This window comes from Scophthalmus maximus, chromosome 8 (assembly GCF_022379125.1).
Source record: "Scophthalmus maximus strain ysfricsl-2021 chromosome 8, ASM2237912v1, whole genome shotgun sequence".
NCBI lineage: Eukaryota > Metazoa > Chordata > Actinopteri > Pleuronectiformes > Scophthalmidae > Scophthalmus > Scophthalmus maximus.
The window spans coordinates 1,520,001-1,546,397 of NC_061522.1; the positions used below are offsets into that span (position 1 = coordinate 1,520,001).

Genomic DNA, 26,397 nt, shown 5'->3' on the forward strand with positions numbered 1-26,397 from the left:
CGGCGACGGTCGCAGGGACGAACTCCATCATTATCTACGGCCCACTTGGGTCACGAGCAATGATAATAATGATAATCCCTGGTTGTACGGCGTCGTCTGGGAACCCTTCCCCCTCAGTTGGTCCGTCTCACCTGACGGTTTGCGTCGTCAGATCTCAGCCGACCACCTGGTGAGTAACACGTTTAAAAACCACGAGCCAAAAACCAGGATTAACATTTATCCTCCGTACGTGAATGAGGCGTTCCACTAGCGACGCGTAGCGGAAGGTGCAGCTTTTTAAAAACACTGAACATTTAACATCTACTCTGGCCTTCTGTTTTTCTTTAGTTTTTTTGCCGCTCGTGTGGAAGCTCAGTGACCAGCTGACTGACAGGAAGTAACTGAAGAGGACGTTTAGAAGCGAAGCCGCTGTAGATGTCTAACTCGCCCTCTTTTACCGGCGACTACGTCTAGATAAAGACTTCTTAAAATGGTTTCACACTCATGCTAACAATCCGCGGCGCTAACAGCAGCTGTTTCCCCCTCAGACCTCAGCGCCACCGTTTACTTCCTGGGCGGGGTCGGAGACTTCATGAATCTGGGCGGGGTCGGCGACTTGACGCCGCGAGGAGTCGGGGTCGGGGATTTCGGGGTGGGGGTTGGAGACTTGGGGACTGGGGTGGACGCCGGAGTCGGGCTCTTCACGGACGGCGCCGGGGTCTGGGCCTTGGAAGGTGTGGGGGTCGGGGTCTTGGAGGGCGGAGCTGGGGACTTGGGCGGCACGGGCGTGGAGGCGGGCGTGGCGGCGGCCGTCTTGGGCTGTCCCAGTTTGGGCTCGGGGATCTGCTCGCCGTGCTTGTAGACGCTGACGGTGATCTCGACGAACTCGCCGCCGTACTTGTTCCGCACGTTGATGCTGTACTTGCCGGAGTCCTCGGGCGTCACCTTGGTGATGACGAGGCTGGAGAACTTGCCGCCGTCAAACGTGACCCTGGTGTGCTCGCTGGAGGTGACCTCCTGCTCGTTCTTGAACCAGGTGACCTCGGGGGTGGGCTCGCCCCACACGGTGCAGGTCAGGCTCAGGGACTGGGGGGAAGGTGGAGAGTCAAGTCAAGACAGAATTTCATTTTTAACAGAGTAAATTCAGCTAAACGACGAAAGCAGTTGAAGGGGCAGCGAGTGATTTTGGAGAACGGTCCTTTCTCTTGTTTCTCTGACGCTCCGGTCGGGACTCGGACCTGCAGCCTCGGGCCAGGATGCAGCTCACAGCTCAGCGTTTCCCAGCGATGCTGCCGGGCCGGTTCAACTCGTGCAACAAGTGCTGCTGTAACGATGTCAAACAACATACCTGCAGCTTCATAGAAAATCACCTCACCTTGTGTTCCATGATGGTGACCACGTCCGGCAGCCCGCCGACCACTCTGCCGCGGTCTGAGGAGACACAACAACATCGTGCAGAGTCACTTCTGCTCTGACGACAGGAGAGAAAAGGAAAGAAAAGACAGTCGCCTCTGCTCCGCTGTGACACTCGACCGGTTTCCTCTGTGATCCGTCAGACGCAGCATTAATCCGCCTTGTGAGCAAACGAGTCGCCGCTGAGACTCGACACACACGACTTATTTAAACCAATAAATCTCTCAACCAACACTGTGAGTAATAACCAAAAAGATAAATACTCACTTTTCTCAGCGAAGGCGGCCGCCCTGAGGGACGAGACAGAGAGATGAGTATGATCTGGACCAAATTTTACAAAATGCCCAAACTTCTGGTCTATTCAAAATGACTTACTTGAGTCTCAGGTATTCCTCGTAGGCGTCGGTGTACGCTGCAGAGAGAAATCATCTCGTTCAGTCAAAGACGAGAGAGATAAAAAGAACAGAAGTAGTGAAGATGGATTCCGTGTCAGCACCTTGTCCGGAGAGGTCGAAGGTCCTGGCGTGAGTCTTCTCGCCGTCGCAGATCTCGATGGAGTAGTGACCCTTCTCCTTGTCGGACGGATCGCAGATCTGCATCCAGGCCATCTCCGCCGTGCCGCCGATCCTCATCTTCTCGGAGGAGGCGATCTTCGTCTCCCTGCGGGTTTCGGGGTCACAGAGGTCACATGGTTGGACTGTCGTTCACGCTCTGGATGATGAGGTCATTGTCTGAGTCTCTGCTCAGACAAAGTCAGGTTCTCGTTTATCAATGTTTAAACTTTGACACATTTATAATGCAAAGAATTATTATTTACGCTGAGTCAAATGTACGTCTGAAGTGTGGGCGTGGCTAAATGGTATGGGCGTGGCCACACGTCTTACCTATGGTTTCACCTGCATGCGTGAAAATTCATCTGCACGTGTCACATGCTCTGATGTTCAAAAACAGCCTTTTGGAGTCTTCACCTACACCCAACAGGAAGTCGACCGTTTGGAATTTAGTTTTTTCTTTCCACTTTTTTTGTGGTTTTTACAGCCGTGTTACTTAAATCAAGTTCTCTTACAGAATCAATCCAACTCGGCGAGGACAATCTAAGACACGCCCACAATGAAACAATATAAAACAACTTTTCTTTCTCCATGAAATGGGAAGGTGTAGTATTCTTACACGTACGGAAGCAAATCAGTCTCACCAGACGTTGAATTTTGCATCTGACATTTTCAAACATCATTTTTTGGGATCTGAATCAAATTCCAGCAACTCAAATTTATATGGTTTGAATTTTTTGATTATTTAATTTTGGGAACATTGAAAAAAGTGAAAATGAGTTATTGATATTTTGAAGCGTTGAATTTGGAAGCAAAAACAATTCTGATATGTAATTTCGATGCTGAAAAAGTCATTTCCTTTGAATGTCAAAGTCCTGTGAGACAGATTTGCTTCCGTACACATGGTCACATCTCTCCAGACCCTCCACAAGCTGATTGATGGATTTGTTTTCAGGGGCCTTGAATCTTCGGCTGCATGTGGCGGCCTTGACAAACGGCCTGTTAGTGGCTCATGACCACAAAGAGCTGGACAGCCGGAGAGGCTGTTGTCACGCGTGAAGCAGTTGAAGCGTACTTGTGTTTCCAGACGGTCTTCATCTCCTCCGTGTAGTAGTTCATGGAGCACTGCAGCCGGATGCCCTCCGGAGTGCACTGCAGCACCAGCTCAGAGGCCGACGCACCTGAGGGACACGGACAGACGAGGACACAGTCAGAGCCCAGTCACTTGGATTCATTTAATATCAAACAGCACTAATTCAGGCCGAAGAGCAGCGTGTACGTCAGACGCGATGAGCACATCCTGTCGTACACTCACACACCATGAACGACACAAGGTCACTGGATCAAACTCACCAGCGAGCTGGGCGAGGGCGTTGATGATGTCGTCGAACACTGCCAGTCAAACAGAGAGCAGGGCGGATTAATACCGAGGAACAAAGGACACAGTGATTACGGACCAAGAAGGATTCATAGAAACTGACCTTGGCCCGAAATGTCGAACAGAGACGTGTCTTTTCCTCGGTCGTCGCTGAGCACGGCCTTGAACACTCCCTGATCCTTCCTGGAGAACTGAGAGAACCAAGGTTAATGAGGCAGCCACGTGGAACTTTACCTGGAATTATTCCACAAATAGAACTTTATTTAAGAAAATGAATGAGCGAAAAACAAAGTGCAGTTGTGTGCTCATTGCTGCCGCGGCAGAACAATACAAATGGACGAGCACACGTTAATAATGTGAACGTTTATTGTTAAAACAATAATCTTTTCACGTGACATTGATCCGTTTTAATTTTTCTGCCTTGGCAGCAACACGCTGCCGAAGTTCCACGAATAAAAACAAAGGTTGTGTGAAATCCATGTGTTACGTTCACACCCAATCAACGTCGACTTTATTATTATTATATTACACAGAATTATTCACGCGATGAGATTAAATTCAAAGTCAATGCAAAGACGGAGCGACGAGAACAACGTGGTGTGAAAAGCGTTTCCGTGTCACTCGCTGAGAAAAGCTTTTATTTAATTTTTTTCCTTTCATTTGGATAAAAAACGTATGAAGCAAATGTGCCGGCGTGATTGTTTGCTGGTTTAAATATCTGTTACTTATAATTCACGTCCTTGTTCTTCGTATTATTTTACGTATCATTGATTACTGAGATTCAAATGTCGTTTTCCGCTTTTCGTGTTTCTGTATTTGTGATTGTTTCGTTTAATTTGTGCCTCATTTTGGAATAAAGGGAAGTCCTCAAACGAAGGCCACTTTTTTGTAATGAATGAGTCTGTGTATGAGTCGATCCACGGGCGTCCGGCTCCAGCAGTTACCAGGGGGATGGGCAGAGCGCAGGCTCCCGACATGACGTTGGGAGGAGTCTCTGGAACAATCTCGTCCTCCTCTTTGTACCAGTGGAAAGTCGTCTCCTTCTTCACGTTGGCCACCTGACGACAAACAGCACAAAGGGATTTTAAAAGAGGCGAAACACGAGGAGAGAGAGACCAGGAAACGAAGAAATGAATAGGAATGTTCTCGTCACCTTGCAGGCGAGCATCACAGTACAATCCTCAGTGACGGTGAAATACAGATACTCAGAGAAATGTGGACCTGCAATCAAATAAATTATTATATTAGAACTTAAAAAAGAGCTCAAACATTTGATTTCTCATACTTGACATGAATCGTGATCCCGTGTCCCCGTGTCTCTGCGTTCGTACCTTGCTTCCTGATGTGCTCCTTCCTCTGAAACTCCGCCTCCTTCAGAGCAGCCTTGAAAACTGAAAGAGGAAAATTTCAAGTCAAGAATTTCAAGTATTTATTTTCCTGTGTGAAACTTCATCATTAGATTATTGTGGTTCTATCATAGACCGTAAATAAACATGGACGACATGACGGCCGCCAAAAAGTGAAGCCAAATCATACTGATCGCCCCCTGGTGGCCAGCTGCAGTATAGGTCATAAGCCCCGCCCACTCCGTGTGCGCAGATGGGACGTGGACAAAAGTGAAAAACTACAAAAATCAAAACAGACGTTAAATAAAAGTTTCCAAGGACGGTTTCTCTAATTTTTTGATGAGTTATTTGATGATATAAAAAGATTGTGTGGGCGGGACCTTGATACCACGGCTCCACTCCACCATCTCTACTGCACAGACTCTGACTCCACACGACGTCACCAGCACGAGATGTGTTACCTTCATGTTTGTACAAGTGGAGACGCGTCGTCCGTCTTCATTCACAGTCGTGGTTTCTACCAAATGAACTACACTTCACACTACTTCTTCACTTTCTTCTGACTTTAACCTTCAATCAGTCATACAGATCAAACTGACGTCAGAATGACTCATCACACTGTCAACCGTCGTCCTCACCGTCTCCCACCAGCACCAGGGAGCTCTGGGTCTTGGCCTTGCCGTCGTGGATCTGGACGGTGTACGTTCCCTCGTTGGCTCTGGTGAAATGGTCCACGGTCATCTGGATGATTCCCGTGGCCACGTCGTGGCTGATCTTGTGACCCTGAGCGGAGAACGAGGGAAAAGGTCGGTTTATTTATTTGAAATGCATCGAGGAACCACGTTCAAATCTAGTGTCGACCAATAGTCACGTAACCCGGTGGTCAGTGAGCTGCCATTCTGAAGCCTGGACTTAAGCGTTTTGGTGGGCGCCATCTTGTTTTTTGTTTTTTTAAACCAGAAGCACAGAGATGATCTCACAGACAACACGGAGAAAACTCAAACACGGCTGGGAAATGAAGCCGAGGGGACGGAGAGCAGGAAGCTCAGCACAGGTGGTAGCTTAAACATTGTGTAGCAGCACAGTTCAAGATATGACTAGAGATTAATCCAACGCTCGCGTCATGCGTGCGGTTTGCGTCACCTCGCCACTGGTGACCTCCTTGTCGTTGACGATGAACCTGTAGGACACGGAGGGCGACAGTTTGACGGCCTGCAGCCAGAAACGCACGTGACCCTTCTCCAGAACCTCGTAGTTCAGGCCGTGCTTCAGAGGAACAACTGCACACACACACACGCACACACACACAGACACACACACACACACACACAGACACACACACACACACACACAGACACACACACACATACATACACACACACACACACACACACACACACACACACACACACACACACACACACACAGACACACACACACAGACATACACACACACACACACACACACACACACGCACACACGCACACACGCACACACGCACACACACACACACACACACACACGCGCACACACACACACACAGATTAGATCCTGAGGGAAGACTGCTCTGAAAGTTTATTTATTTTGACCCCTGTCTGTTTTGTCAAGGACGGAACAAGAGTCAAGAAAGAATCCATTCAGTTTTGGGGAGGTTCCGGACGAATGGGCATCATTTTTTCTTATTTATTTCACGGATGTGATTTTTGACATTTCACTAGTTGAACTAAAATGTCAGTAGACCTCTGTGGACCTCCAACCAAGGCCCAACAGGCTCCTTATGAAACCACATTTAAATCTTCTCCATCCAGATCATTCATTTGGAATCGTACCGAATCTCACACACTCATAAATGTCAGACGCCTAAGTATGATTCTTTAAATGTTTTGTTGGGAAATCTGTGAAAATGTCAAAAACGCCCACAATGTTAAAGAAGGTGACAGAAAAAAGAATTCCCCCCAAACTTGAATGGGTTCCTTCTTGGCCCATCCTCATCCCCCCGACAAACCAACGGCCAGCGGTGGAAACGCGACACTCACCTGGATGTCGGATGGCGTAGCTGAGCTCCAGCATGGTGTTCAGGGCTGCAGAGGGGATTCAAGAACACATGAGCACCAACAGACAAACAACCAACCAGAGGAGCAGAAGATGAACATCTTTGTCTCGACCGACCGTCCTCAGTCAGCGTGTGACTGGAAGAGACTCCGTCTGTGTCGGTGACGACCACCGAGTATCGGCCCAGATCGTCCTTATCGGGCTTCGTGAACGTCAATCTGGAGCTGAGGGGAGAAAACAACAACACAACAGCTCATTACATAAACATGAAAGTTCACAAATAAATTCATTTAATTACAGCATTTTATTTATTTATTCTTTAAGCTTTTTTGGACGTTTCTCCTTCTTTTGTTTCATGAATCTGCAAATTTCTCACTATTTTCTCATAATTTCAGGGCGTTTCTAAAAGAATATATAATTTATTTCAGGTCAATTCAACATAGAAGTTTATCATTAATTGAGGTTCCAATAATAAACGAAGAAGCACTTATTTACATCAAAGTGGAATATGTTTTATTCAATGAAACCTCTCTAAAGAAAATACTAACAACTGAACTCACTAATTTCTACCAGATTACGTCCAAATCTTTAGAACTCGTAAAAACAAACAAACTGTGAATTAAAAAGCTCGGATTTTGGCGGATTGAATCAATTTCTATGGTCGTGAAAACCCCCAAAAATTGAAAAAGACTTCAGGTGTTAAACATCATCGGTGACAGCAGCGAGCTTACGTCCTGCCCTTCGTTGTCACGCCGACCCTGGGGCAGTCGCCGATGGGCTTGTAGTTCTTGGACCACACGAACTTGGACGTCTCGCAGATCTCACAGGCCTCGAGAGACAGGAAGATGTCTCCGGTCTCCTCGTCCACGCTGGCCACGATCTCCCGGGTGCCTGCGGACGGGAACCACGTGAGACACAAGTAGAGCACCGCGCAAAGCGGCAAAGAAAAAGAGTTTTGTTCGTACGATAGCGGTGAAGTTGCGGTGCAGAGCCGATCCAGTCGCCGGTGGTTTGTTACCTGGAAGAGCTCGGGCGCAGACGGGCTCAGACAGCTGGGACGGTTTCCCGACACCGTTGGCGTTGACAGCACGAACTCTGAACACGTAGGTTGCTCCTTCCTCCAGACCGCTCACCTGCGGGCGCCCGTGGAAAACGTTAAGCACGTGAAAAGCGTGATGCTGGCGTGAAACTACAACTACGTTGTATCTAAACAGGAGGTTTAGAAAATAATCCTGAGAAATATAATGTGTCCTGAAGCGCGGTACGTCACTTCCTGTCGGCCTCTACCTGCAGGTAGCGCTGGCTCACAGCTTCCTGGTTCAGAGTGACAAACTCCTCCGAGCCCTTCTTGGCCATGTCCACCTGGTAGCCAGTGACGGCGCTCGCTCCGGTGTAGACCGGCGCCTTCCACAGGACGACCAGGGAGTTGCCTCTGACCTCGCTGAAGCTCAGGTCGTAGGCCGGGCCTGGGAAGATTATTAAAAATGAATATACGGTAACATCATGAGTGGGACCGAGGAGAGAAGACAGTCCGTCCTGTAGAGCGGTAGATCCAGCTGTACGCCCCTCCCCTAGAGTCGATATCCACAATATTAGACTATAACTCCAGAACGGGTGGACGGATCTTTCTGAAACCTAATATACGAGTTAATATGGATGTTGTCTACACGCAAATACATTTTGGGTCACCAAGGTCAAAGTTCAAGGACACGAGGGCCAAACAAACTGACATAATATATTTGATGATGTGATGGGTCAAAACATCTGATTTGACCCATCACATCATCCTCTTGCAGAAAACCAGGTGCTTGCTGGAGAAGCCTGCCCATGTTTCACGCTCCCGATGGAAACCAGGACTGTGTGGTGGCGGAGGAAACGTGTCGCAGCGTCTCGTACCTGGCTCGTCCATGGTCCACGCTCCACATTTCATCGGGGCACTGGGAGCCGACGGGACACCGACGCCCGCCAGGTTCCCGGCCTGGACCTTGAACTCGTAGAAGGTTCCCTCCGTCAGATTGTCGACCTGAGGACACAGGAGATAAAGTGGCGTGAGAGGAAGTGAGATTGACGGGCTACGTGACAAAAAGAACAAATTGTGCTTCGGTTAAAAGTCTCAAAAAACAAACTCACGGTGCAGATTCTCTCCGTGACGGGCGCCAGGTTCACCTCCTTCCAGGTCAGGGTGTCGGCGTTGCGCTTGTCGATGTAGTAGGCGTTGACCTTGGAGCCGCCGCAGTGCTTGGGACTCTTCCAGGCCACAGTCATGGAGGAGCCGTCGCAGCTCAGCAGGGTGATGCCGGACGGAGCGCTGGGAGTCGCTGCAGCACACAGATCCATGTTCATCACACACATTCACGTCGGATTTATTCAGTGTGTTATTTAGATAATAAGTCGTGGTTTGTTCAAAACTTGTTTTATATGAACTTCTGTAGCACCACAATGTTGGAGACACATTTGCCAGAAGATTTTTTTAAGCGTTTTTAAATGTGATGGTGCATCGTGATTTTTTACAGCGCGCAGAACAGTGACGATGAAAATATGTAATTCTGTGAATAAGACACACGGTGCCAAGTGGAGGTGGAGGAAGTGGGTTGAAGCAGGTTGGAAAAAACAACAAAGCGTTACAGTACATTACCATAATCCGCCCCACTGCCTGGAGAGAGCAGTGACATTACCCAAAACAAAACAGCAAATGGAAGAAATATTAATCATGTTTTTGTAGTGCTAATCTCTTATTTCAAATCTGCATTGATTTTAATTTAAACACTTTTAATAAAATCCTTTTAAAGCACTTTTCAACCCCCCGAGCGAATAAAGATGCGTTGGGTGTAAACGCGGCGCTGCGCTCACCGAGGGCCGGCTCCACGGCGATGGGCGAAGACTCCTGCGACTCGTCACTGAGGCCGTAGACGTTGACGGCCTGGACGCGGAACGCGTAGCTCTCGCCTGGGGTCAGGCCGTGGACCACGAACCTGAGATTCACCAGTCGGGGGAAAAGTCTTTAGTCTAAATGCACAGAGACAGAGCGTTTCCACGGAGACCGACAGCGTCCGTCCTGGACTCGTACCTGTTGTGTTTGAAGGGCTTGTGGTTACACGGGAACCACTCCTTGGATCCGACCACGCGGCCGTCGATGTAATATCCCATCAGGTTCTTCAGATGCTTGGGAGGCTCCCACTGCACGAACACAGATGACTTGGTGTTCCTGGTGGCAACGACCTGACCGGGAGCAGAGGGGACGCCTGTTCGCCGGGGGGGCGGAGAGGAGCCGTTATTCATAACCAATTCATTCCATCTATGCATCTTTACATTCCACAATTATTGGGAACATTCAACATCTGAAATTGAAGGCATCAAAAAAACTTCTTTAAAGCTACAGTGTGTAATATTTAGAAGAACTTATTCACAGAAATTGAATATATTGTCCATAACTATGTGTTCATATATGTAGAATGAGTTAAATATAGTCCCATGAGGTGGACCCGACCTCCGTGTGAGTCTCCATGTTTCTACGTCGTGTTGAATACGCTTGTTGAACTAAACGCTCCAGAATACGTCGCGTTCACGTTGAATCTTCGAACGCTGACGGAAACAGGAAATGGAATCAGCGGTGCGCCGCCATAAAGTGTCCCCTGTCGGTCGCTCAGTTGGTTGCTCAGTTTGCAACTCTAACGCCAGATGTCGCCAGAAAATTATAAAAATTACACACTGGAGCTTTAAGCATTAAAATCTAATCAGTCGTAGTAAATCCGTTTGTTGTCGTTCATTTTGGCATTTTTCTGTAATTTTGTCAGAATATAGTTATTTACAAACAGTAACACATAATCGAATCACATTCTTCTCGACATAAGTTATGTAAAAAATATAATATTGTGGTGTTTTCTAAGGAACATGGACAGAGAAGCATCAGGAGCTTGTTTTACAGGAGGATTCAGATGGCGTCAGATCAGCTGTCAATCACAACATTTGATCAAAAATGACCTTTTATTTCCCCCCTGGAGGAAATGAACTGATTCCCGTCCACATCATAACATGTGGACGGGAAAAATCATAACAATAAGCAGAAAAAAACCCACTTGGTCCAGATCTGATGTGAACATACTGAACTGTCGGTGACAAACGTGTTCAAAAGGTGAAAACTCAGGGAAACGTTACGTGAACAAAAACACAAAAAGTGATTTGATGTGAATCTGGGTTTGGTGCCGTGTGAAGATCCAAACGACAGATAGATTAGATAGATAGATTTGATTCAAGGGAAGTGACTAAGAGGCCGTTTCAGCATTTAAAAGAGAAACAAATGGGTCGGATTTACGTCTGAAATAACTCTGATGATCTGAGTTTGTGCGTTTGAAATGTATATATTCAAATCATATTTAAAACGAAACAACACAGAACTGTACTAATACAAATACTAGATTTCCAGTGTGCCGATGGTTAGAAAACACAGTGGGGAGAGTGAACTAATATGTGACGTTACAGCATCTGAGAGGAGATTAATATTTACATTAAAATGTACAGTACGTACCGATCGGCAGCTCAATACCTGCGGAACACAAACACAGGCTGTGAACAAAAAGGTCAAGTTTGTATCTGCTGAGACTCTCCAGTGAGATGATTCGACTGGGCGGTGGAGAATGAGAGATTTATTTGGTTTTGTTTTTCTTTTATGTACGTGTATGTTTTTATGTATGTTACAGAATTTTATTTATTTATTTCCCTCCACAAATCTTTTAAAATGACAACGGTTTCTGTATTCGTTTTGTTTATTTACCAAGTATCTATATGTCGCATTTGTACACTCACTATTAATTCTCATATTTATATTCTTGCAATTTGCATATTCACTCTCAATAAAACAATGTTTAAATTAAAAAAAAGAATTTGAGACAAAGACTCTGTCACGTTAAGACTCATTCATCGTGTTTGCACTTGGAAGTCGCCACAAATTTCAACATTTCTTTCCTGCTCGTGTAGATTTAAAAAAATTAAAATGTGGATATTGTTTTACATATGGTTAAGAAACTGCTTTTTTTCAGTCACATAAAAAGTGTGATCCTAACGTCGAGTGGTGAAAAGTCCAGAAAGGTCCAGAACAAAACGCGTTGTTTTAAAATGAATGAATGTTTCATTTATACTAAACTAAGCTCTGACTGTACAGTGAGATTCAATGAAGAAATATTATATCAAGACCCTTTAAGATAATTATTCAACAGTGACTTGATGGAGTTTTGAGATTTTGGTGCATCGCACTAGAAGTTATAATAGTTCAGGGAATGTTCAAATAAATATAATCAATTAAAGTGTATTTTTGTCTTTTAAAGCAGAACCACGTGTGATTTGTTTCGTCCATTCTTGTGGTAATATTTGCGTTTACACATATATGAATGTCTCTCCGCCCCCCCCCCCACCCTTACCGTCCACGTCAACCTTCTGGACGGGCTCGGAGGGCTCGGACGCCTCGCTGGAGCCGAACACGTTGACCGAATACACCCGGAACTGGTACTTTTGCCCGTCTTGCAAATCAAAAACGGGGTAGCGAGGGGAGTGCAGTCTGACTGCTGCGTTGATCCGCTGCCACGCTCCAGTGCCTGCTAAGCACTGTGGGGGGGGGGACAAGCTCGTCAACGTAGCATCAACACAAAGACCTTTTTGTTTAGTTTGCAAACTAGAAATTATTGGTAGTTTTGCATCGTTGGGGCTCAATTTGGTTTGAATTTGATCAGACTTAGATATCGCGTGTGTGCGTGATATAGGGAACTTGCTGTTCATACAAACCTTCTACAGGCGAAAATACACATTCTTCTTCTGATATGATGGAAAATATTATTGTTTTTTGCAAAAGTCTTAAGCATAAATGAAGATTTTGTGTGTGAGTGTGTGTGTGTGTGTTTGTTCAACTGAGGTTTGTCGGAGAAAGAGGAAGGAATTGAACGGGCAGATATTCACGCCAACGACAGCATGACGACATCATTATGAATATTACGCAGATAGATCCTGCATAATCCTACAAACTGGACCTTTAACTATATGTCCACTGAAAATAGATTTTAAAAAGTGGGAACAGACGCAGTTTCTCTTTGTCCACGACGGGCTGACGAATGCTGCGGTATGAAGGATCAACTGTCACTGTAATGTTCTATGTGAGCCCCAACAATGCAAGTACAGTAATGTTCAACTACACAAACATAAAAATCATTTCAAGTGTTGTTTGCTTTGGGTTTTTTTTTTCAATCTTTTAGCTACAGCTACTGAGTTGAACAGGGATTCTACGTTTTGCCGGAAGTGGGCGACAGCGACACGCACCTTCTCGATGACGTACCACAGCGGCGCTCGTCCGCGGGGGCTGGGCGGCTTCCAGCTCAGCACCACGTACGAGCGGAAAACCTCCGACGCGTGCACGTCGCTGGGCTCCCCGGGGATCGTTACGTAGCCTGGAGGATCGGGAGTGGACCGGGTTGAGGCATGAAGCTACTGCAGAAGTCCCACATCCTCTACTTACGAGTCATTTATTAATAATAACATTAAAATCTGACTGGGCCACATCATTTTGTCCAAAGTCCCACTGAGAGCTGCCGTCTCTTCTGAAGCTCCCGAGCTCAACTTGACTTATGAACAGGATCTTCCAGTGGTCTTTATGAAAAGCTGAACAATTCATTTTTGTTGGTCCCTTATTACAATAACGGTGAGTGACATCTGTCCTTCACCTCAAATTGACGACATGATTTTATCATCCAGGGTCGTAGATACTTTATTAGAGATTAGTTCAGTAAAGCTCAGGATCATGTGTCAGCTCTTTAAAAAGACAAATGAAAGAGTCCTTCTAATAACATCCGTCCACAGGCTCAGATAGAGACAGTTTTGAATTCTCTAAAGTTCTACAGCTCAGTGATAACTTGACAGTGAAATGTGGGACTTCTACGTCTGTGAAATTACACCAAGGCGTCGACATTATGTTTTAGTGTTTGTGTCACAGGTGGGTGTTAGCGTGGGACATGCTCGACACACCGTGGACGAGGACGAGGTTTAACTGAGGACATTTAAAGTCCATCAGAGTGAGAATGGAAGACGAGGTGGAGTTAGATCAACGCTGGTTTGGTCTGTGAGACGTTCACGTGACGACGGATTAGTTCTGCTGTTAAGTCTGTTCTTAGTTTTTTAAGTTGAGTGTGATGTGTTCATCTGTAATTTGTTTTTCATGTTATCATGAATAAATTGGAGAATCTGGAATCTGAAGCAACTACTTTAATTCAATATTTCATATCAGACCTTCAGGGAAAAGAATGGCAATGAGAACAAAAGAATTACAGAAACAAATTTGTGGAAATAATTCTTAATTTTTTGCTAATTTTTAAACCTCTTTCAAACACTTTCATAAGTTTTATTCATGTGCTCATTTTTGATATTTTCAGAATGTAATTAGGATGTTTATTAATTAGGATTCTAATATTGATATTTATGTATCTTTTCAAATCCCGCTACATTTATAATTACAATAGATAGATAGAGACTCTTTATTGTCATTGTAAAAAAAATACAACAAAATTCAGGTGCACTGAAGTACTAAAATATAAATATATATATATATATATAAATGAAAAAATAAAATAATTCTTTCATTCATCATCCATCCATATCATCCACTCACATTCATGCCAGCATATTTACCATACACTCATTGCAAACGTATGCAATACAAAAAGGAAGTCCATATTGCCTATGACAGTAAAGTGCATTGTGTATGATAAATAAATTATTGCACATTAATGCTGACATGTATTGGGGGGGCTGCTTTCAGTTCGGAGTATCAGGATGGTGGTGGCTTTGGGATAAAAACTATCCCCAAACAATTCCCCTTTTAAAAATATTTTTAAAAATTTGAAAATATCCTTATTGATGGTGTTGGAGAGCTGGTCGTTAGTATCTGGTCCGTGTGAGATTAGGAGGAAGTGGTTTAAAGGATTAGAAGCAGGAATCTGAACCCGGATCAGTCTTTTTTATCTTTGTTTCTACTGTACCTTCCAGGTCATCGTCCCTGATCACTATGTCGTATTTCCCTTCGATTTTAATCACTGTCGCAGGAGATTGAAACACATCAGACGCGTTAGAAAAGACATTCGCTTTCCCTCCGCCGCGTATTTCCATTTACCTTCTTCGGTACCTTGCAGCCGCTCGCTCTCGGCGGCGTCGAGGGCGGTCACTTTGTCCGACTTGCGGGACGGCCTGCTGATGCCGGAGCTGTTCACGGCTCGGACCCGGAAGCGGTAGGAGCGGCCCGCGACCAGGCCGTGCACCGGGTATTTACAAACCTTCACCGGGGCGTCGCTGCACTGGACCCAGGTGTCGCTACCGGCTTCGCACCTACACATCGGGACCGGGAGAATCATCAGCAGGTAAAAACACTGAGACGGATTCATACAGAAAATGACATCAAATATGGATTACACGCGGCGTTCGATACAAACTCTGGCATCAGATCATAGTTTTATGTGCAGTGTGATTGGACTGTGTTCATCATGCCAACGTTCCAGCTCCGGTCTATGAAAAGAAAACACACTGACCGATCCACAAAGTATCCAGTGATTGGCGCCTCGTTGACGGTGTTGGGGGGTTTCCAGGCGACCAGGACGTAGTCCGAGTTGATGTCGTACGCCTTCACGCTCATCGGTGCGCCGGGGGCGCCGGCCGCAGAGGGAGCGGCATCTAGGGACCAAGACAACAAACACGAAAAGTGTTTCAGGGAAGAAAACAACAGGGAAGAAGAAAATAAATCGACATCAAATATTTTTTCGCCCGAAATGAACCAAATTGGTATCATGTCAGGATCTACAAAACAACCATCGCAGCCGTGACCTCTGACCAACCGGAAGTCGGACATTTTGGATTCGGTGTGCAAACGTTGGCAGTTTTTTGGACATTTTTGCTCATCATACTTTCACGAACTCCTCTCAGAGATCGCACACGAACAACTTCAAATTTGGTGTGTGTGTCATCTCGACATGGATAACGTCACTTGTGCTGCAGCGTCACTGACTAATTTATTCAATTTAATTTCTATTAAGTATAAAGCACAATACATCTCACTGCAGTCGTGTGATCCTTGTTCTAGTTGTGGTGTTTCTGCACAGCGTTTTCCTAAAATCCTCAGACGAAATCCTGTGTGTGGGAGGAGCTAATTCATTTACGTTAGATGAGGTTTGAGCCCTTCACACATTATATATGTAACCGTGTTCGCGTTTGGTCCACAAACCGAGCAGATCGTGATCAAACTGTTTTACCAATCTCTCAGAAACCAATGTGCTGATGATTTGCCGACGTGTCCCACCTGAGACAAACAGGTAGGCGCTGTGCTCGGCGGTGCCGTCCTTCGTGAAGATGCGCAGGGTGTAGAGGCCCTCGTCGTCCTTGGCCAGGTGGGGCAGCGTCAGGCGGGCCGCACCTCCGCCCACCGCCATCTCCGCCAGGTCACTCGGTTTCAGCAGTTTATCTATCAGCAGGCGAGACGGAGGGAGGGAGCAGCGAGCGCACGGTCAACACTACACCACAAACACACACACCATGAATGTGACAGAATACGAGTGAATGAATGAATGAATGAACGTCTCACCGTCCCTGTACCACTGGGCGAGGGGCGGCACGTTGGGGAGGTCGGGGACGACCACCATGGTGCACACCAGACTGATGGAGCCGCCTTCCACGCCGAAGCTGACGGAGAAGCGGTCGAGCAGAGAGACCTCCAGCTTGCTGGCGTGGATGTCGGTCAGATGAGGCACTGAGCAGCAGGGAAACGAGCGCTCAGACATCACACTGATGACGGTGAAGCTCATCTGTAGATATTTTTAATTTTACAGCCACAGTTATGCCTCTCATTCCTCTCTCCACTCACCTAGACCGAGCTGGCAGGACGCCCCGGCTCCGGACGGTCCTGCGAAGGAACGGAATCCACGATGACAGACAGAAATCACGACGGAAGGGAAAACTGCGGCGTTAATAAAAAAAAAAAAGAACAACTCACTCTTCACGGTGACCATCGCCTTGCTGGTGGCCGTGCCATGCTGGTTGGTGGCCACGGCACTGTACTCAGCCGTATCACTCACCGCACACCTAATGAGAGCAGACGGCATGGAAACATATCAGATATGTACATAGCTTGACACATCCACACACAGTTTTAATACACATGAATGAATGACCAAATATCACAATCAGATTCTAATAGAAACTAGTTGAACACTGAGGCTAAAACGACATCTAGAACATTTACATTTAAAGGAGGGGGGGGGGGGGGGGGGGTAGTGATTCTAATCCAATACGCTTTTTGTAAAATGCTGCTAATATCTCATCACGGTGCAGCCAATCAGCAACGGGGGAGTTCGTGGGAGGAGCGTATTTATTTTGCTGTTGAGATTAAAGAAGGTAAAGGTGAGATCTCAGTGTTGGACACTGACAAACAAACGTCAGACAGAATATAATGATTTTTATGTGAGGGATAGGAATCGAACGGGCAAATATTTCGCGCCAATGACGCAAATAGGCACAAATGTTCGGCCTCTTCAGAGGAATGACCTCACTGGTCGGGAGCGGCCCTGAGCAGAGGGCGAGCTGCTTGTGACGGTCCGAGGGTGAGAATAGAAGGAAGACATGTGACCTTCAGTCCGGACAGAACTATTTTAATGAGGTGCGTCCATGTTCCCTCAGCGGTGGAGGGGAACAAACAAGAGTCCGCGCTGCTTTCAGCTAACGGACCTTTTCATCGTTCGCGTCTTTCTCTACGACAAGTCTTCATTTTGGAGGAAAGTAACTGAACGTCTCTCGCCTCGGTGAGCCTGTAACGTAATGACGGAGGGCTGGTGACATTCAGCGCCTCAGAGGGGGAGAGGGGGAGGGGGGGAGAGGGAGCGACGTGGGAGGAATTCGTGGCTCGAATGACGCAAAGGTCAGCACTTCAACAGGAACAGCTGAGGAGTCTTGGAGATGACGGACGGGCCGGACAGCGACCCCTCGACCCGACCGTCCTCTCGCTCGCTCACAAACATGAAGGTAGAGAACTAGAACAAAATGAAGTTTATAAATGTCACAAAGGAGATTAGTCGACTCTAATCCTGATAATCACCTCGATGCCTCTCAGCTTTGTCAAATCTTCATACTTTACAGATCTTGAAAATGTAATTTCAAATAGATTTATTGTAAAGTTTGACTCCGTGGGACCGACATCATAAAAAGAAAGATCTTCGTTACTGCTCTTTGGGATTATGACTTTTCATCCATCATTATGTGTGTAAAACTATTCCCAAAAGAGATTCCAATGCTGGCATGTGTTTGACAAAGCTGTTGATAACTGTGTTGTTCCTCTGAGTCGAGCGTCTAACTCACCTGCTTATGATCAAACTGTGGACTCCATACTTGCTCTCCATCTTGTACTTTCCTGGAGCGCTCAGCGGGTCGACTGGCACTCCTCCTTTGTACCTGCCAACCAGCGCCAGTCAGTGTCATGACGACTTGAAACTCAGAAGATGCGTGTGTGTGCGTGCGGGGATACGAAACGATGAAGCTAAACTTAAACAGCAGCAAATATTTATACAAGGAATGCTGACAAAGCAAACTATGGAGAGTGAATAGACTCAAAATTGTCACAAATGTGTATCACAGGATCTACAAGTTAAAAAATAAGAAATACAAACGCGTACAGTGATTTGTGCGTAACTTTGGGTTTTTTACAAATTTGTGCACAAATCCACACAAAGCAATTTGTGCACACGTGAAATACAAATAACACGAGTAAATATTAATATTTTTCCGACAGGTTTTTAACTTCAACTTCACAGATGTAATAATGTTAATAATAAAATGTCCAAAAATATTTGTTGTGTGTGTGCACGGATTAGTTTACGAAAAGATTCATGAGCACGTGCTGCGTTTAAGTGCAGGTGGAAAAATGGGACATCTTGCGAACAAACCTAAAGGTTCAATGCTTAATTTAATCCCCATATATAATGTCAAAAGTTTAAACCTAAAATAAGAAACATGCTAAAAGTCCATTTACAATCACAGTGAATGAAATACAACAAGGGCTCCACCATCATAAACTATAATAGAGAATAGAATAAGTTCATTTTGTAATTTAACTCGGCGGCGCAGGTCTGAATATGTTTTAAAAACATTTTCATGTCATGAGGTACGGTACATCTCTCCAGAGTAATAATTCAGATGTGATTAAAGTAAGTGAGTGTACGTGTGGACAGGGTCTGTTAAGACGTGAATACTCTGACCATTTGACGATGGGCCGTGAGTTTCCCTGCACAGTGCAGAACAACTTGACGGGGGTCTTCTCCCACACGGTGTGGGGCCGCAGGGCCACCAGGAAGTCCGGCATCTTGGGGATGTCATCCAACAGCTCCGACCTCTTGCTCATCATGCCCTGGACCTGCGGAGCGCAAAGAGCCATCAAGTGAGTGTTCACGGCCGTATTTGAAATGAAACCTGCGCCATGTGTGTTTAAATACCCTATACAAATTGTTTCTATGAAAATAAAGTCATTTAACGCAGCATGTTGTCGTCATCTACATGCTTTTAACAGAGAAGGATCAGTCTCACCTTCCCTGTTAATGTCTGAAAACTTCTATCTCAGTTCTAATCTTAAAACGAAAATACGGAAAATATATATATCATTGTAGACATTTTTACTACGGCTACAGAGTTACAGTTACAATTATCAGTTTTATATTTGAGAAAAAACAAAAATGTGTGTTTGGGCAGCCCAAGCTTTTGGACACCAGTTGCTATTTGTATCGCGACCGGGCGAAGAAGGAGAGGAGCTTGACAAGTGAGTGAGGAAGTGGGACGCTAGCTTTAGCCCCAGTCAGCACAACCTGCTCTGTGTGGCTTTTCCCGTCAGCCTTCCTGTCTGACTGTTCTAGATTGTGTGTAGAGCGTTTTTTCTGAGAAAGTGGAAGGAAGAACTCATTATTCCAATTCTTCCTTCCACAAATGATGGCGAGTAACGCAACACAAAAATTTGCTTTGTGTTTGGCGTGAACACGGCATTCGGTTTGCTTTCGAGGGGTCAAAGTTTGGGTGCATCAAACACGGGAGCCAAACTGAGTCGGAGAAACAGATTTATTTTATCGCCCCGCCAACATCATGTAAATCAGAGAGATCGGACCGTAACCCTTTAAAACGTGTACAAAATATTTGTTACACATTTGGGAAAGTATTCAAAGACCTGAGCTTCTTGATTTACAGTGATTAGTTCTCATTTCTTAAAGCTTCGGACAGCAACATCCTTGAGTTTTTAAGTTTAAGTCAATTTAAGGGAGAGAACGTTTTTTGGTTTATCTTTAGTCTCTCCATTTTGTATAAATGTACAGCTGAGTATCATCTGCATATCTGTGATAAAAAAAGGTTTTGATTGGTTTGATCTTTATCATTTCAGCCCCTGATGTCGACCTGATAACCAAACTACAGTTTGCTTTTAATAGGTGTGAACCCCACCTTCACCCAATGTCAGCTGGGACTGGCTCCAGCCCCTGCGACCCTTTAAGGATAAAGCGGTATTGATAAGGGACGGACCACTCACCTCTCTCTGGAGCTCAAGACTCTCCACTTGGGCCTTGGTGGCCATCCTCATCCTGTGCAGCTCCTCCTGAATAACTGCCAGTCCTTTGCCAACATTGGTGGTCACTCTCTGATACTCCTCAGTCTCCTCAGTAGTCCTATAATGACACACAAAACCATGTCCATCCAATACTCATCCTGCAACCAGCAAGTCGAAGAAATAGAGCTTATCAGATTTGGTTTTAGTGCCACTGTGGGTGTAAACATTTCATTGTGACAAACACTGGAACACGTCAGTTTTCAATCTAGAACTCTGTTACCTGATGTCTTGCATTTTCTTTGGTACTAACATTATCTACGAGTTACCTAATCCGCAGGTGTTTTCATCACTTTTCCATCCAGCTAACCACATCGAGTCTGACTTTAACCCCCTAACCCCACTGCATCAACACGTGACATTTCAAAATAATAGTCACTGAAAAATGAACTGGTAACGCTGAAGCAATGTGCCGTCTCCACTGGGGTCAGCGAAGAGAGGTTCAGTATTACCTTACGCCCTTAAAATAGCCCGACATGTGACAGCAGCCAATGGGAACTCACCTCTGCCGGAACACCGGTATGGTATAGGCTGGTTCCGCCATAGCCTCTGTGGCCTGGGCCTGCACCTGGCTCACCGATTTAGAGCTTGATTTCCTGCGGAGGGGAGAGTCCATCATTTATGGAACAGCCATTAAAGGAAAAAGAAATAAAATGGCATCACAATGGACAGGTGGGTTTTTTAGTCTTGCAGAAGCAGCCGCTGTTCTGAAATCTACCTGAGGGTTTGGTCGCGTTTAAACTAGTTCTTACTTTTCCAGGAACGGCATGTATCGTAATATGCTTTGGTTTAAAATGGACGGACAGATTATGGTGCCAATCTAGGTTAAACTGCTATTGTGGATTCTGCTCTGTACCCGTTGTTGGAAATTCAAAATCCTCACGTGCATTGTCAATATAATGCAAACCTGTACTATTTATTAAGTATCCAAAGCGTTTTTAACACATCAACTTATTGATGTAATAGAAATAAGCAAATACTTTGTCAATAATTTCGTGGGCCAGCAAACCAATCTGTTGTAGAAGGGTTGGAGGTGGTTAGTGTCGGATACGGACGAAAACATTTGGCCAAAGACTTACATTTTTAAGATTTTTTGATCAAATAGAAAATGTTTTTGTAGAGACTGATATCAGTACTGATATTCTCATGAAGTTTCCGATCAGACCACTGGCCTCAGATGCGGCTCTCTGACATAAGGCAACATGGCCGCCTGCTATAGGATGACCCAGTGATCAGAACTAGTGGCTCAGATCTGGGAGTCGAGCTGGTTTTAGGTTCTGTACCTCGCTTCATCACTACTGACGACAAAGATAGCACAATGTTTGACTTGCGTATTAATCTCAGCAAAAAAAGCGTAACTATATCATGCTGCTTAGGCAGAGCTGGAAGGTGAGGATACAGAATACAAAATACTGAAATACATAGTTGTCTGCTATGACAACACAAAGCAAAATCTGTATGCGGAAGCTGCGGAGCGTGATGTCACCTTCTATCGTTTTGACCTGGAGCTCCAGCGATTTGCGCCCAGGCAGTAAAAAAGGGATAAAAAAATTTAAATTCTGTCTAAGTTTCTTGGACATTTATAACAAAAAATTGTATATTTCAAGATTGTGAGCACAGAGCATATATTCCTGTGTGTTTTCCCAGATGCCTTGTACTTTGAACGTACTTCAAGTATTTCCTCAGAGTCTTAACTGAGACATGCGTCGTCTTTTATCTCCAACTACATCCTCACCTGATGGACAAAACAGACGATGTCACACCTACAAATTAAAGCCCTATGAGGCAAATTGTGATTTGGGAATATGGACTATGTCAATAAAATTCCATTGATTGAGTGATCGATCGTACAGAGGACCGTATGCATATTCCAAATGAGAAAAGGTTAAATTATATTCAAAATATCTGAAACTCCTTGAAGTTACTACGTAACTCTGGATCGGAAGGTTTCCCTTATCATTTGCACAATCTTCAACATTGTTATTCACTTTTCAACTACAAGGTTAATGAACTCACTATGTTCTGTTGCATTAAAAATGACCCAACACTTGGCAATTCTCACTTTTCTCACTGGAATCTCTGCTGTGGGCAACTTCACCATATCGTATCGTATCTCATCACATCTTATCTTAATGTGTCGTTTCTTATCATATCTCATTGTATCGTGTCTTATTGCATCTTATCGTATCTCATCGTATCGTGTCTTATCGCATCTTATTGTATTGTATCTCTTCATATCTTATTGTATCGTATCTCTTCATATCTTATTGTATCGTATCTCATCGTATCTTATTGTATCGTATCGTATTGCATCTTATTCGACTTATTGTACCTTATCTTAAATAGAACTGTAGATATAGATTTTTCAGGATGGTAGAGTAACTCAAAGATGTAAAGACGTCCGTCTAGAGATGACATCGAATCTGACATGTGGGTTCTGACGCCTTTAAGAAAATGTAATACTGTAAGAATTGGTTAAACTCTACAGTCTAACCCCACTCGGCGGTTTTGTGGACAGTTGACCTGAGCAACCTCTTTAATGCAACTTAAATGAGAATATATTTGAGCTTAAACATCTCAGTTATTAACACAACCAGCTAAAATTTGTCACATATACGTCGACTAAGGCGTCTTTGTCAGCGTCTAAAACCACGTCTGGATTCGGTTGAAAAGTGAAAGTCGTTTTCTGGTCGTTGAGAGAAGTTGAAGTCTCGACCCTTCACAGCTCAATGTTCCAGGACTTTTTTAGGGCTAAATTAAGGCTGCGATGAAGATATAGACCAAAAAATCCCAATGTCTCAATGAGGTCTGGTGTTGGGTTCTGTAGCAGGTATCAGTCTCTTCATCACGGGCTTCAAATCTGACGTCAGGAGACGAACTGAAAAGGCCGAAGAGGAAGCAGAAACATTCCGTGTACAGAGGGGAGGTCATCACCACCTCCTCCTCCTCCTCGGACAGCGTAGCAGAGGCTCTACGTGGCAGAAGCGGCACAAGAAGCGCAGCGGGTGAACTGCACCTTCATACCTTTGCGTCTGCTGCTGGACAACAACATGTTTAGTGTGATGACAAGCGTAATCGGTTTGGACTTGGCTCACGCGCTTCTTCTTATACCACGGTATGACTTTGGAAGCCATGACTGGAACACTTCAAGGAGACCTGGCCGGGAGCCCCAGTGGGGGGGGGGGAGACCAAACGTGTGTTAGCCATGTTAGAAATATCATAATTCTTCCAACTTTACCATCAATGTCCCTGCAGCCATTTACTGAATCAGCTGTTTTAGTTTTCCAACCAACAGAACGGGAGAGTTCAACAGGATTCCCCCACTGCACATCGCACCTCGGGTCAATCTCTAACAACACATCACCATTGCTCAAACACAAGAGGTTTTTTGAATAATTCATGAACGTCGTGGAAGTCCAACATTTGGCAGGCGTCAGGGCGGTTCCAGCACATTACCAGAGCTCCTCGTGTTTCAGCTATGAATAGCTTGCAGCACTATTCCATGATTGGAGTAATGAAGGAAATAAGAGTCATTACCCGCAGTTCACAGCCCCTGACGACGTTTAATCAAAACCATCATTACGGGATATTTTACAGTCAAAACGGGACCCGACTTCTGAAAGCAGCCGTCAAATCCCGAACTCTGCCTCCCCGGTTCTAATTCCCATTCTGTGTGATCGATCGGGATTTCGACGCAGTTTTAAACTCGCTCCCATTTTGTCCGACACAAATCCGGACAAGAGGGTCGGTAACCTCCCGACGCCCTGGTATGTGAGGAAGTGGTGCTCAGGGAGATTAGGGCTGTTTCCCCCCCGCAGCACAGGAGGCACATTATCTACAGCCGATTCATCACAGCGGCACACTTGGCTTCTCCTCACGACCCGACGCACCTGCTCCGACCGGAGAGTTAGTCCTGCAGCAGGAAAATCCTGGAGCCTGCGAGTGACGCTGAACGTCGAGAAAGAAGAGAAAAGTGACTTACCCCGAGAGATTAAAACAGCGCGAAGCGGTGTCAGACCAGCCTGATGCCGCTTGGGAAGCACTTGCTGATGGGAACAGAAATGTTCCCCTCGCGCCCGGAGGAATGCTCGTCCCCTTCCTCCCCATGTATGGAGCCACTCGAGACTAAATATAGCGTTTGCACCCAAAAGTCTTCTCCCTCTCTCATTCTGCACTCCGGCCACGGACAGTGTGCATCCTCACCCGCAAATGTGTGCAAAAGTGTTTCTGAGGTATGTTTCGTCAGCTGCGTTTATCGGATTTAAAGATATATATTTATGGTTGAAACTGAGAATAAAATGATTTTTGTTTTTTTTATATATCTCTATAAACATTCATGGATTTTAGATTTCTAAAATAAAATTCTCCCACTTCTGTTTGATTTCAGAGATAACCACGTGTGGTGTTGACTTGTCTTCCCTCGTCTGGCAGGACGACGTCCCACTACTGTACGTCACTTCAGACCCATCTCGCTGTCGGATGTCAACAATATTCCTTCAGGCAACAACAAAGACATGATTTGAGATAATGCTCTGGCAGATCCCAACAGCGAAAACCTTGCGAGACCTTTTTAGGTTTCCTGAGTCGGCCTGTCCTCCTTGGCTCCTTGTGGGCAGCAGTCGGGTTTATTTTTAATCTGCGTCTCCTCCGTTACAAGTGATACCCCCCCCCCCCCCCCACTCCGAATTCTTACTGTACAAGAGCGGCTGCTGCTATTTACATCTAGTCTAAGTCTATTTAAAAAAAATAATAATAACTAAAACAACTTGTATAAGTGAAAAGACACAGGAGGCCTTGAGTTGGTTGCCAAGACGACCTGCAGCTGTTGTTCCCACGTGGCTTCACTTGAAAAGGTCGCCTCCATTCTTTTCTTTATGTGTAGAGGACACTGCTCTGATGAACATATGTTCATTATTAAAATACATATACACACAATATCACGTGTTCTTCTTACAGCCCCCAAAGTCCAGGATTTAGAGATTTCAGATTTCTTTTGGGGGGCGACTCCCAGTGGAAGTATGAAGTGAGACACTGTGACACCGGCACCCTCAACTGGGGACAGGCCAGGAGGCCGAGGGACGACACAGGAGGTCACATTTAACAAACCTAAAAATCTATTTACATTTTCTTCGGACCACAGAAGCAGTTTGGGAAGATTGAGGACGGAGTCAAGAGACCAAATACAGAAATACATAAAAGTGGGCGGTTCAGTATGTGACGACCGGACGGGAACTTACTGCAAAAGTGCCAATCAACCGACAGAAGAAGTGGCTCCTCCTACAGAGAGAACAAAATCAATTGTTTAAAATCAATTCTTCCATACAAGCAGTGTACAATAAAGACATGACATGAACAAAAGATATGATATACTCAAATTCAAGGGATATCGCACCAATTTAATATCACACCTCCATATTGTTGGGTTTCAAAAAGACCTGATGCAGCAGAGCTGAGAGATCCTCACGCCAAAATTGGTGTAGTCTCCCTTTACAGCCACGCTCAGATTGGAGTTATTCACGGTTACATGCTGCCACCTGGTGTCTGTTTATTTGTACAGTGGATGATCAGCTGATTTGGAAAAATTAGATCCTGTTTTGCCCAATTCACTGGAAACAGAAACATCTACTGCTCATATCTTTATCTTTGTTAAAGATAAAGTTTATTTGGACTCATCCTCTCAAAAAAAGGCTGCAAAGTGCTTCACAACCGCAAAACTGGAGTAAGACATTTCAAGTCTGAGACAAAAATAAAAAAAAGTGTTGCATAAAAATTAAAATATGATTAAAAAAATCTATGGTGAATTCAGCAATTTCAGCATTTGCTGCTGTTTTTACGTTAGAAGAACGAACCAACAGGTTTTAATTTGGGAGATATTTCATCCAAACTCGAGAAATTAAGATTCTGCTTAAAGTTACATAAGTAAGTACAGTTATGTAAAAAAAAATTTAAAACATATTTTAACATTTTCCAAAGCTTTTAGACCCACAAACTAAATCCTAGTGACGTGCAGTTGTTGTTGGTTTATCCGT

The 26,397-nt window shown here is 45.0% G+C and overlaps 1 protein-coding gene and 1 long non-coding RNA gene across 6 annotated transcripts in view; one reads left to right on the forward strand and one right to left on the reverse strand.

Annotated features, from left to right (window-relative positions):
- Positions 1-24,491, reverse strand: part of myom2a (myomesin 2a) — a 24,718-nt gene extending 227 nt beyond the window's left edge. The window contains exons 1-37 of one of the 5 annotated variants that reach the window (XM_047333710.1): positions 24,351-24,432; positions 23,393-23,512; positions 20,872-20,964; positions 20,294-20,429; positions 18,987-19,141; positions 18,091-18,183; positions 16,733-16,821; positions 16,604-16,642; positions 16,325-16,489; positions 16,043-16,204; positions 15,279-15,420; positions 14,879-15,078; positions 14,736-14,789; positions 13,024-13,151; positions 12,135-12,318; positions 9,788-9,962; positions 9,571-9,692; positions 8,851-9,038; positions 8,617-8,743; positions 8,008-8,186; positions 7,739-7,853; positions 7,452-7,611; positions 6,838-6,944; positions 6,705-6,749; positions 5,811-5,947; positions 5,306-5,450; positions 4,653-4,712; positions 4,475-4,542; positions 4,266-4,379; positions 3,425-3,512; positions 3,297-3,335; positions 3,019-3,124; positions 1,889-2,052; positions 1,768-1,804; positions 1,660-1,682; positions 1,355-1,410; positions 1-1,065 (exon numbers count right to left, since the gene is read on the reverse strand). The exon at positions 1-1,065 is cut by the window's left edge and continues 227 nt beyond it. In XM_047333710.1, the coding sequence (XP_047189666.1) occupies positions 544-1,065; positions 1,355-1,410; positions 1,660-1,682; positions 1,768-1,804; positions 1,889-2,052; positions 3,019-3,124; positions 3,297-3,335; positions 3,425-3,512; positions 4,266-4,379; positions 4,475-4,542; positions 4,653-4,712; positions 5,306-5,450; positions 5,811-5,947; positions 6,705-6,749; positions 6,838-6,944; positions 7,452-7,611; positions 7,739-7,853; positions 8,008-8,186; positions 8,617-8,743; positions 8,851-9,038; positions 9,571-9,692; positions 9,788-9,962; positions 12,135-12,318; positions 13,024-13,151; positions 14,736-14,789; positions 14,879-15,078; positions 15,279-15,420; positions 16,043-16,204; positions 16,325-16,489; positions 16,604-16,642; positions 16,733-16,821; positions 18,091-18,183; positions 18,987-19,141; positions 20,294-20,429; positions 20,872-20,964; positions 23,393-23,502 (4,527 nt within the window). In that variant the 5' untranslated portion in view covers positions 23,503-23,512; positions 24,351-24,432 and the 3' untranslated portion in view covers positions 1-543. Of the gene's footprint in view, positions 1,066-1,354; positions 1,411-1,659; positions 1,683-1,767; positions 1,805-1,888; positions 2,053-3,018; positions 3,125-3,296; positions 3,336-3,424; positions 3,513-4,265; positions 4,380-4,474; positions 4,543-4,652; positions 4,713-5,305; positions 5,451-5,810; positions 5,948-6,704; positions 6,750-6,837; positions 6,945-7,451; positions 7,612-7,738; positions 7,854-8,007; positions 8,187-8,616; positions 8,744-8,850; positions 9,039-9,570; positions 9,693-9,787; positions 9,963-12,134; positions 12,319-13,023; positions 13,152-14,735; positions 14,790-14,866; positions 15,079-15,278; positions 15,421-16,042; positions 16,205-16,324; positions 16,490-16,603; positions 16,643-16,732; positions 16,822-18,090; positions 18,184-18,986; positions 19,142-20,293; positions 20,430-20,871; positions 20,965-23,392; positions 23,525-24,258; positions 24,282-24,350 lie in introns of those variants that run through there. The other 4 variants (XM_035636146.2, XM_047333709.1, XM_035636147.2 and 1 more) reach the window with 4 other exon arrangements.
- On the forward strand, positions 24,463-25,728 carry LOC118311967. Its single transcript, XR_004794117.2, has 2 exons — positions 24,463-24,600; positions 24,756-25,728. It is a non-coding gene; the product is annotated as an uncharacterized LOC118311967 (long non-coding RNA).
- The last annotated feature ends 669 nt before the right edge of the window (positions 25,729-26,397 follow it).